This window comes from Diabrotica undecimpunctata, chromosome 1 (assembly GCF_040954645.1).
Source record: "Diabrotica undecimpunctata isolate CICGRU chromosome 1, icDiaUnde3, whole genome shotgun sequence".
NCBI lineage: Eukaryota > Metazoa > Arthropoda > Insecta > Coleoptera > Chrysomelidae > Diabrotica > Diabrotica undecimpunctata.
This window is the reverse complement of record NC_092803.1, coordinates 73,067,034-73,079,650: the sequence shown is the minus strand read 5'-3', so window position 1 is coordinate 73,079,650 and position 12,617 is coordinate 73,067,034. Positions and strand designations below refer to the sequence as shown.

Genomic DNA, 12,617 nt, shown 5'->3' with positions numbered 1-12,617 from the left:
ACCTATCTTTCATATTTCAGCAATACAAGATATCTCGGAAGAAAACATCTAACTTCCTGGCGCCCAAGCATTCACTAGAGCAGCTTTTATTTTTCATCTGTTTATTTCTTGGTGGTTTTCTTGTCATTAATTCTTATATCTTACGGTCTCTGTAGGGCATGCAAATTGGCCGAATCCTTCTTTGAGTGTCAAGTGGTCATTCTCCTGCATAGTCGCTAGCCAACACTTAATTCTGCTATAATTTAAAATTCATAGTTACTCTTTATTTATTTCGTTTACCTAATTTATTTCTATCTAATCCCTTCCATCTTCTGTTATTCCACATATTAGTTCGTTGGTGTATCAAGGTACATTTTAGAGTTTACCCTATTTCTACACTGCACATTTTTGCCCCACATTCCTCATTTTTGTTACATTTCACTCTTTCATCAATATTAGTTACAGTCAAATTTCTTGTTACATTACACAGTTTTGTTACACCTCTATTTTGAATGTGAAGAATTTTAAATTCGTCATCATAAGAATGATTATGATCTAGAAGGTGAAGTGCGTATGTAGAATCTGTTTTTCGATTATTGAAAGCCCTTTTATGTTCCGCTATTCGTTTATTAAAATTTCTACCAGTTTGACCGATGTAAGTTTTTAGGCAGTCGCCACATTTAAGTTTGTACACACCACTGTGTAAGTGTTTTTTATTTTGGCTCTTGTTGTTTTTTATATATTTGCCTAGGTTGTTATTAAAGCTGATGTTATTCCTTTCTTTTTTATGTGTTTGGCTATTTTTGTTGATATTTTGCCTGTATATGTAATCGAGCAGAAGGTACTGGGTTTTTTCTTTGGTGGTGGAAATAATAATTTTAGCGTTTTCTTGTGTAGTTTTTGATTTAACATTTTATTAATTTTCTGTTCGTTGTATCCATTGTTTACTGCTAGTTGCTTTATGATATTTAATTCTGTCTCAAAATTGTATTTTGACATCGGAATTTCTGTTAATCTATGTAACATACATGATAGACTGCCAGTTTATGTTATGTGGAATAGGATGATGAATTGTGTATAGTCGTGTCAGGATGGGTAGGTTTATAAAATATGGAGAAGTCATATTTGTTTTTAAGTGTGATAATTTTTAAATCTAAAAAATTTCTCCATGTTTCATAAACCTACCCATACTGACATGACTATACACAATTCATCATTCCATCCCACACAACATAAACTGGCAGCCTATCATAGTATGTTACATACTATGATAGATTAACAGAAATTCCGATGTCAAAATACAATTTTGAGGCAGAATTAAATATCATTAATCAACTAGCAGTAAACAATGGATACAACGAACAGACAATTAATAAAATGTTAAATCAAAAACTACACAAGAAAGCCCTGAAATTAGTATTTCCACCACCAAAGAAAAAACCCAGTACCTTCTGCTCGATTACATATACAGGCAAAATATCAACAAAAATAGCCAAACACATAAAAAAGAAAGGAATCACACCAGCTTTCAGAACAAATAACCTAGGCAAATATATTAAAAACAACAAGAGCCAAAATAAAAAACACTTACACAGTGGTGTGTACAAACTTAAATGGGGCGACTGTGACTGCCCAAAAACTTACATCGGTCAAACTGGTAGAAATTTTAATAAACAAATAGCAGAACATAAAAGGGCTTTCAATAATAGAAAAACAGATTCTACATACGCACTTCACCTTCTAGAATCTAGATCATAATCATTCTTTTAATGACGAATTTAAAATTCTTCACATTCAAAATAAAGGCCTTAAGCTATCTTTGTTAGAATCTATGGAAATCAACAGTTCTCCCCTCCTCAACCTATTTCATTAGAGACTATAAAGTGTAAACGCATGCCAAAAATAGATCACTTGAGAAAGGCAATTAGCCGAAACAGCTGTAGTGATAAGAGTTTAAAATAAATTTTGTGGAAGTTTTGAAAACAAAGTTTTCAGTGTTTTATTGTTACATAAAATGAATTTCCATCAAGTAACGGTCGAATCCATCAATTATTTAGAAACATTATTGCTTCGCTACAATTTACTTCAAAATTGAAGATTCCTTATTTGCACAATCCAGCAAATATTTATAAATAATATTCAGTCATATTCAAAGCTTATATAAAACTACACAGTCGTATATAACTACACAGAGTATAAAACTTATAGTAATAGTTATATAGTTATAGTAAATTCTCCCTTATGTCTTTACTTATGATGATTAGATAACACAAATGGTCAGTCATGATTCATGAATAATCAAAAAAGTTTATCAACGATAATAGTTTTTTCGTAAAGGTTAAATGTAAAAATGGTTACCTCCAGATTATAAAGCTAAGTGCTAATACCCTTTGGATTTGATTATAGAGGCTGACCTAACAATTAAAATTCAATAAAATCATTATACAAGTGTTTGGTACCTTGGTATGTTGTTGTTTTTATTTAACATTCAATTTAACAGTACATTTCCTAGAAAAAATGTCGTGTGGCATTCTTTAGGGCATACTGTGCATAAGCTATGTAAACAAATGTTTAACATTTCAAGTTTAAGGTTAGCAACTTGTGCCAAAAGAAACTTTTATAAGGTGGAGGTGTTTGATCAAATCGTTCCAGAATTAGATATATATACGTGCGTTTATTTCATCGATGTAATATTTTATGATTACTGCGTCATATACATATTGTATCGTTTTTAACTATGTAGCTTGGGCTGTAAAAATATTTTATAAATAGTTTTCATTTTATTTATTTATGAACAATCAATGATGTCCTATTCATATTTATGATCAGTAAGCATTGATATTAAAAATACACTGCGCTCCAAAATTAACGCATAATTTTAAAATTCTTATTTTGAGTTGTAATGAAAAAATTTTTGTTTGTTCTTTTCCGCTTTATGGTTGGTTTAGAACACCTTAAATAAAAAACTTATCTTTTTTTACAAAAATTGTATTGAAATTAACAATATAACATCATAAGTCTAAACATCTAAACAAACAACTGATCTAAACAAACTAACATTATAAATTAATGACGAAATTGAAATTTTTAAAGTTGAAGAAAATACTAGTACCGTGTACTAGTATCGATTATTGTCTCCTCTGGCATTTATTACTGCTTGACAACGATCTCTCATACTGAAAATAATCGTTTTGATTTCTTCTTGATCAATTTGATCCGAAATTTCAACCAACCGCAAAAACACTTCATCTAATGTGTTTGGTGCATTAGGTAGTTGTAGTCGTCTGCTGATGATGTCCCAAACATGTTCTATTAGGTTGAGGTCAGGACTTCTCGCAAGCCAATTCACGGCAGGAATTCCATCCTCCTGACGATACTGCTGCATAATTCTTGCCGTGTGTGACCTGGCATTATCTTGCATAAGCATGAAATTATCCCCAATAAATGGTGCAAATGGCACGACATGCTCTTTCAAAATGTCTGTTATATACCTCTGTTCTATTCTAACTAATTCCGTACGAGCCTCTAAATTAATCCCACTCCACACCATTACCGAGCCGCCGCCATACTGTACAGTCCCTACGGTGTTACACTGTGCGTAGCGTTCCCCAGGCCTTCTATACACTCGGTTTCTCCTGTCATCAGAAAAAAGACAGTACCTGGATTCATCGGTGAACAATATTCTTCCCCAAATCTTCATTGTTCCAATCAATATGTTTACGAGCAAAATGCAATATTTGCATTCTATGGTCTCTGGTCAACAATAGGCCAATTGGTGCCCTTCCAGGGTCTGGGTCGTTTTCAACAAGTCTTCTTCTAATTATTTTGACTGATTCTAAAGTTATAACGATCCAAAAATTCATTTTGTAGAGAAGTCCTGGTATCAAACCTTTGTCTCAGTGTACGAAGTTTCAAAAACCGGTCTTGATTAGGAGTTGTAACCCTTCTACGGCCTTGACCGGGTCTTCTCGAGTTACTTCCAGTAACAGAAAAACGTGTTAACACTCTTGAAATGGTTGACTGGGTGACGTTAAAACGTTCAACGAGTTCTACTTGAGTGTATCCTTCTTCGCGAAGAGTAACGATTCTAAAACAGTCACTTTCTGACAAATTTCGATTTTCGTGCTGCTGGTGGTTCATTTTAAAGAAAAAACACTTAATAAACTTGAAAAACCCCTTTAAACGTTCAGCACAACGTAATCCAACCCAACTAAATTCGAAATATAATGAAGCACAATTAACATGTTTTTAATTTTTTTGCAAAAATGGTAAAAACATCAGCGTTTTTTACCGTTCTTTCGATAAATTTTACAATATACGGGGGGTAACAATAATATCTTAGCACAAAAATCGAACCATTAAAATTATTTGACTTACCAGGGTTTTTAAAATTATGCGTTGATTTCGGAGCTCAGTGTAATTTAAACCTTTTTAACCGTCATGTCTTTAATATATCAAATTTACCAATATACGAAGTTTATTTTGTATTTTAGAAGCCATTATTAAATTTTCTGTCAAATGTTCCAGGTGTTCATCCAAGAATTTCTATCGTTCTCTGTCGTTCAGTGGCGGCTTTTGGGGGTAGGCAGGATAGGCTGGGCCTACCCAATAATTTTAAGAGCTTTAAAATTGAAAAACATATATTCAAAAATTATGTTAATGCATGTAAATAACTTTTAAATGTACTAAATCACTCAATATATTAGCGTCCGTTAAAACAACTATGTTATTATATTACCACAGAAAGCATCGAATCGCATTCAGGCGTTTTAAATATCATTAATAGGCCCGATCGGAAGTGGCCGACCCAGCGCACATAAGATCCCCGTACAAAAAGCGTTTGAAGTTATGCAGCTTGCCGGACAACGATTTATATTGTCGTGTTTATGCTTGCTGTTTAGGCACCAGACGATCGGGCCTACGGACACCATCGTTGTCACTTGTAATGTAATTATCGAATTGTAATATAAATTTCCTTTTAAATTATGATAAAAAAATATGTAACATAATATATAATTATTGTAACATATTTTTAACAAACCTTAGAAACAAACAACACAATTGTAACTCTCACACAAAAAAATATGTATTACACACACTGGCGGCTACAGAAATTTTTTTGGGGAGGTCATGGATCTTGAGGGTGATTACTTTTCTCTGATGCAAGGTCACTTTTAATCTTACCACCAATAGGATAAGTGGGTTTTCAAATATGTTTAACTTAAGGGGGATGGTCATGACCCCATGACCCCTCCCTCTGGATCCGCCACTGATTACACATAGCTATATGTAATTTGCTGGCTTGGCCTACCCAAAATTTTACCACACCAGCCGCCACTGCTGTCGTTGGTATGCTTCTATACGTTGTTAATATTTTTCTATATTGCTATGATATTGTAGAATATCTTCTTTGTTTTCAATCTAATCTAATATTTTGTTCCAACTTTTTAATACATGTAGGGCCTGCTTATTGATATACAACTCTTGTTTTCACGTTAAGATAATAAATGATTTCTCGTAAACATTGTTTTTTCTTTCATCATTTTCATGTTCTCTGAAGCTCTTGGCTTGTATTTTGTATCACTGGTGAATAAATCATTTCTGCCAAAAAAAAAAATGAAAAGAATTAACTTGGTTTGTTTCCAATGTAACAAGACAATATAATTTTTTTAATCTTTTAATGTCCAACGTTCAGGCATAAAGCAAGGGGTCCCCCTGTTAATTTCGATTCAAATATATTATTAATGACATTATCTTCTTTTTGCATTTAGTGTCTCCTGTGGAGGTTGCTGATCAACATTGTTATTTGCCTTTTTGCAACTGCTGCACGGATTAGTTTGACCGATGTCATTCCTAACCATTTACGAAGGTTTCAAAGCCAATGAAATATTCTACGTCCCACGCTTCTTCACACAACTATCTTTTCTTGCATCATAAGCTGTAAGAACTGAGAACACGTCTGTAGACTCTTATTTCAAAGACCTCTATATTTTGAAGGTGTTCCTTACTTAATGTACATCTTTCGGTATCATATAGGAATATGAGAAATACATAAAACCTAACGATTCTAATTCTTAAAATCATAGAAAGATAGAATTTCTTCTAAATGTTGAGTAGCCTCGTTGGCAATAGGCCCAAGATATTTGTACCGAGAAACCTGTTCAATGACCTGTTCAATAAAAATGTCCACAATTGTTGTTAACTTTTTTATAATGAAATTATAAAGAAAGTTAAAACAAAAAAATTATGTAAAATGGCACACACGAACTTATTATGGCACAGGATCTCAAACGGTAATACAACAAACGAGTCATTAGTGTTGTCCTTCTAGGTCGGCGTACCTCTTCTTAACGTCCACGCTTAAGATATAATAAATGGTAGAATTTTTAATATTGATTCAGTTTAACTGTAATTGCAACTTTTATCTCTATCAATACCTGTCTCCTGAAAATAAAATATCGATATTAGCAATATTTGAGAAATGTTGCTACAGCTTTGATAAAGTAAACTAAGAGATTTGCTACAATGCACAGAGGGACGAAATGCTAAAAACATGGCCAAAAGTCCCGAGAACAAAGTTTTTTTAAAGAGATTTTTGACTATTACGTTGTCTACGGGAAGTTTGATACTATTGACTTCCGGTCATAGAAACAGTCGGCCGATTTATTTTCAAGTTACAGAGTAGGTCTAGGTCTAACACAGCATGTTTTCGTTAGTCAGGCGTGGGACCAGCTTAGCTTAAAAGATAGTGAGTCTTTAAACGTTGACCAACTTTTTCTCCACAGTGATACATCATATATAAAACATGGATAATGTTTCTCCATGTATGTACTTTGTGTTTCAATGCTGGTAAAAAAATATGGTAGTAATAATTTGTTTATAAATAATTTCTGAACAAAAATATGTAAAAATAAAACGAAAATTTCATTCAAATAATCGAAAAGTAGGCCTCCTTAATTAGGCTAAATGTCCAGTATTTATATAAAGTATAGTAATTGACTTTAAAAATAACTTGGAAACCCGCACTCCTAGCCACTACTCCGGTAATAAATAACTTTTGAAAATTAAATGTTAAAATGTCAATATTTATGCAATGTTTAAAAACTGATATAAACGTATAGTAATCGTTTTATTGTGGAGACTTATAAGTTTCTTTATACTCGTAAAATAGTAAAGAAACCGAAATGAAATTTTGGAACATTAATGAAACATTATCTTCGAATCTTCGCGTCGTTGTTACTTATGCGAAGCAACATCCATTATCCACTAAGTTCAAGGATATTGACGCAATTTTAAAAACAGCCGTAAAAGCTGATCATTACAAACTAGGATCGTCAACTCTACATGCATGAATTCGGTGATTATAATGTTGCATTTATTTATCCTACCAAAGAGGCACACAATAATGGCAAGTGCGCAAAGCCGAAGATCAAGATGCGAAACAAAAAAAAAGCTTATGATCCAGGATAATTTCAACAAAAAATTGGGACTCCTTATAGACATGCCAAATCCCGGTTTAGATGCCAAATAGTGATGGAAACACAGCTTGACGTTTCTTTGAGAGTACGAATATATCAGCTCGTATAACCGGAATCGACGAAACACTGATCCATCATTTTCATATTATTTTATCAACAATTTCGAGTGTGAAAAAATTGACACAGAAAAATTTCGGAAGTATACTACATAAACAATCAGAAACTTTTTTTATATCCCTGGTACAACATACCCACCAAAGTTCACCGATTACTGATCCATGGACCCGATATATTTGCAGCAGCATTATTACCAATTGTCTGACTATCAGCCTGTAGTTGGCTGCATACCATGTTTCACAAAAATTTTATTTAAAAAATTCCTTTATAAAACGTATAATAATAAAATGATAAAAACCCTATCGGGCTACATCATAAAACGTTTTTGGAATTAATATTCCATCATCAGTGCTATCTGGATGTACATGTTTGAAGCCACTACATAAATGGGTAAAAACCCTTTAAATGTTGTTATATTAAATTAGTTGCATTTTTTTAAATTATAAACTATGATGTTTGTTACATCAGGAATAGATCACTTGGCAACGTAAGATTCCACTGGACTTCAGTAGAGTCTTACGTTGCCACAAACCTGCCCAAAACATAAAACTGCCACCAGCGAAAGGAAGTATTGAACGGGCATATGCTAGTTTTGCAGCTCTTGTTGGCTCTCGCCAAACACAAATTCGCCGGTTACCACAAATTCGCAATACGTAAACGAAGTCAATTACAAAGTCAAACGAAGTCAAACAAACTATTCAGAAGACAAAAGAACAAAGTGTAAATAAAGATCAGAGAATCAGATCAGAAGAGAACCGTGCACAGGAATCTCATGCACATCGTGACCAACGTGTACGACAAAATATATTTAGAACTAGAGCAGCACGTGTGCAGTATACAGCTATATCCAGAACACAAGAACGAAAAACAGCGAATCAACCGAGCATTTACATGTATATCATTTGTTCGTCTTGCATTTGAATATGCCCCAGACATTAATTATTCTGTGCATTTTAAAATTGCTATTGGTGCAATGGACACAGTATGACAGTATTGTCAGGCATTGAAGTTTCACAATGAAGTACTTGGCATCTATTGTGCATCAGGAAAAGTTGTATTACCATCTCTTACCACTCCACCAAAACCTTTAAAATTACTTATTACTGGTGATTACGTGTACCATCGTATATTACCACCGTATACCATCGTAATAAGGAAAGTTCCCCCAAAATTGTAATCATTATTTTCATAACTGTCTGCTTTTGTTATATTGTAGAACATACTTTTTAATAATTCCCATTAATAAAAATATTGAGTTTTTGATTAATATTGTGTTTTTATTTTAGAATTATCACAATGATAAAAGTCGACGAATCTGATCCCGTAGGGGGTAAGTATTTTTTAAATTTCTCCCTTATACCATTATTTAAGGACAAGAGACACATGAGGTTGCATATTTATTTTGTTGGAAGATAATACATTCGATTATAAGATACCAACTTGAGAATGCCTGTTAGAAAGATCACAGCATGTGCTTTGTCAAGGATATGCTAAATATTTGGTTTTATATTTAGTTTATTCTTATACATAAATGATGTATCCTTGATATGTTAATGACTTTCTAATAGTGGTATTTTATTTTTCGCGATTTCTTGTTTTAATATTGGTAACCAGATCCTACATTCTTCCGAAGAATTGGCAACGCAGTTTATGTCATTTTAACTGATAAAAGTATTTTTTTTGATTTTTTTCCTTTTACCATTTGCTTCTTTTAGGACTATACACAGATCATTTGATACTGTTTAAAATTCTCTATTTTTTTGATATCAGATTAATTTTTACTTATTCAACATTTAATTATCTTGATGTTTCACCTAGATAAAAGTTTTCGCATTCACAAGGTATTTTGTAAATACAATCCTGTGTTTTTTCTTGTTGGTTATTTAGTTTGGTTTTGGATAAAACAGATTGTTTTGATAATCTTTTTATGTATAGTATTATATTTTCCTCGTATCATATCTTCCAAATCTATAAGAAACCTATGACTTTATTATTATGTATAAGACCTGTCTGAACATACGGGTAGGTAGTCAAAGATCTTTCAAGCAAATAGGGTTTGACGTGCAAAAGCTACATGTCTTAACATCACAGTTGCCATAAGAACAACGTTAAGTGCTGCCTTGAAAATGTTGCTGAATCTTCTACTGCTACAAATTTTTATACAGAGAGATTTTTATAAAAGATCCTGAATCCGCAAATTCCAGATCTTGCAAAGCTATACAAAATCACGGAATCAAAACAATATCATTACAATCTATTATCTGCTAATAATAGATTAAATAAACTAATTTCATCAACATAAACTTAGGAATCAAATCAACGTTTTATTTAACCATAGAAGTATCACTTATTGATCAATGGATCATAAATGTAGGCAAAACATCCCGTCTATTACGTGACTCCAATTAAATTGGCTATTAATTTGGAGCTAGATAAAAATATGAATCACTTCTGGAATCTCTACAAGTCCACAGGTAGTTTTCGTGTATTAAAAAATACGCAATTCTCATTTCTGCCCGGTTTTTGGCTAGTGAGCGCATTCCGCAGGAATCCTAAGTTGTCTGCCAAATATTCGAAACCAAATAACCCATTTAGAATTGATGAGATAAGTCAATTCAAGGTTTTCGGTAATCGTACAACGTAAAGTTTATTTCATAAACTCAAATTGCAATTAACGACCCGCCTTGAATTTGGATACTAATGTTTCACTGGAAATAAAGAGTGTAGTTAATTTTCATTCAAGATTTAGTTCAAAATACTGGTTTGTTAAACTTTTAACGTTCTCTATTATAATACTGTAATAGATAAAATAATATTTTATAATAAATATGGTATAAAATAGAACATGTACAATAAAGTTGGGTGACTTTGACTCGTATGAGTGACTTTTTCCCAAATGTATACCAAGTTGAGAAATCCTATAATTGTTTTGTCTATATGTTATGGATCGATTTAATCCTATTGGTACTGTGGCTAATGGGGGAAAAGGAAAAGCAGAAACCGTCGTTTATCCAGAAAATGAAACAAATATGTTGTTATCACTTACGGAAGACCCAAATTCAAGTAAGCGATATAAAGGGAACAAGATATAGGCTATAGAAGTGTACAATAATACTTAAAAAAAAATACATCCTTTTCTCATCCAGTTGCACCCAGAATTTTATGGCGATTATTTCAGCAAACAATTTTGTGTAAGTAAATCCAAAGAAAAATTAAAAAACAAAGATCTTTTTGATAACGTACGATTGGTAGATAAGACGATATTTCATAAAAGTGTGTATTTTAACTAAAAATTTAACTACTTATTAATCTACAAAAAAATCTTTTACTGCATAATTTATCATCAAACGAGGTGCCATCTAAATGTACGGGACGTTATTGTTGCAAATTATCTAATTGAACCACAATCTCCTTATTTATCTAATTAAGGGTAACTAGTAGTACCCTACGCTAGACTAGCTGCTGATTCTGTCCTACGCTGTATTTCCAGAAGAAAACAGATGCAAGTACTTTATTCCATAAAATTCCAATTTTTGATTCCTTTTTATACCATAATTCCTGGGGAAGGATATCAGAGGCAGCTAGCACCAAATTTAGGCGTATAGGAAAGGATCCTGGATTGGCTTCTCAGTGGAATAATAAAAGCAGAGCTTTAACAGAAGAATAATCGTAATACTGCAATGCAGAAGGGCTGGCGAATTTACTTCATTATTAATCAGTCAAGTCAAGAAAGTCAAGCGTGATGATATTTAAAAGCATATGGCTAATGATCAAGCACCATGTAAAAATTCACATAGTCGTCTACAGAAATTACAATTAAGACTTAGGCTGAAAATGGGGTGAATTTAGAACTTAAAGGGTACTTACCTTGCAGTGAGACATAGGATTTTATCAGTGTAGCCATTTTGGTCTCACCGAGACTACAAGAATCAGTCGTCAAATTTCAAGATATGAATAATAGAATAGTTTTCAATCGCAACAAAAATCGAAATTCTATCGAAACATTGGCAACACCTCACAAAATTCTGACAAACAATGTACTTGGACAATTTGGTATAGGCAAGAAACGAAAGAGGAGACCACTTAATTGAGTTCGCTATTACCAATAAATTCTTAATTATGAACACCCAATTCAAGCACCACATACGCGGACTCTATACATGTAAAAACCCTGGAGATAAAGATACCAAATCGATTACATCTTAACTAATATTCGCTGGAGATCATCACAAATGGATCTTCAGATCATATCGGGGGCGATATGTGGATCAAATCATATTCTTCTCATAGCTAAAATAAATCTTAAACTTAAAGCTTACAATAAACGCACGGAGATAAAGAAGCTATAAATAAGAAATAAGGAAGACCTCCTCCGAGAGGTAAAAAAAAGTATACTCTCTAGCCTTAATGGTATATACCAAGAAATATGGAAAGCTGATACAACACAGTACTATGCTCTTTTTTTACGCTAGTTAACACTTTACACTAGCCCAAATGGTTTTCTTCATTTGAGTCTTCTTTCTATGGGACATATCGCAATCTAAATGAATCATTATTTGCTTATTGCTCTTAGTCCAACTACCGTCTTCTGGTTTAATAGATGGATTACTTGGTATTACTTGTCTTTTTAGCCTTTTTGTTGCTTCCCTAGAGAGTAATCAGTGCTGCTATCAACTCTCTCAGATAAGACCTGATTGACTTATTTTTATATTTTGAATCTCTCTTATTTTAAGCTCTTGACTAGCAGTATTCAAATTTGGTGTATCTTTAGAGCTCTGGTTTGTTGCCATTTCCTTTTTAGTTTTCTTTTCTCTTTAACTACCATTTTAGTTTCCTTGAGATAATTGTTTCCTTTTACTTTTGATCTTAGAATAGAAGGTGCTTTCCTATGCTGATTTTTTTATATTTTGAACAAACAATTCAACTTTCCCATATAATTGTTTAGGTTTTTTAATGGTACTGCTTAATTCTATCTTCAAGGATTGACCTAAAACTTTGCCAGTCTGATAGTTTATTTATTGATATTGGATTACACTCATTTCT

General features: G+C 32.7%; 1 protein-coding gene across 4 annotated transcripts in view; it reads left to right on the top strand.

Moving 5' to 3' along the window:
* LOC140450663 (myosin light chain kinase, smooth muscle-like) overlaps positions 1 to 12,617 on the top strand; it is a 209,717-nt gene that overhangs the window by 54,114 nt on the left and 142,986 nt on the right. For 3 of the 4 annotated variants that reach the window (XM_072544343.1, XM_072544329.1, XM_072544334.1), the window contains exon 2: positions 8,861 to 8,904. In XM_072544343.1, the coding sequence (XP_072400444.1) occupies positions 8,861 to 8,904 (44 nt within the window). Of the gene's footprint in view, positions 1 to 8,858; positions 8,905 to 12,617 lie in introns of all 4 variants that reach the window. The other variant, XM_072544340.1, reaches the window with a different exon arrangement.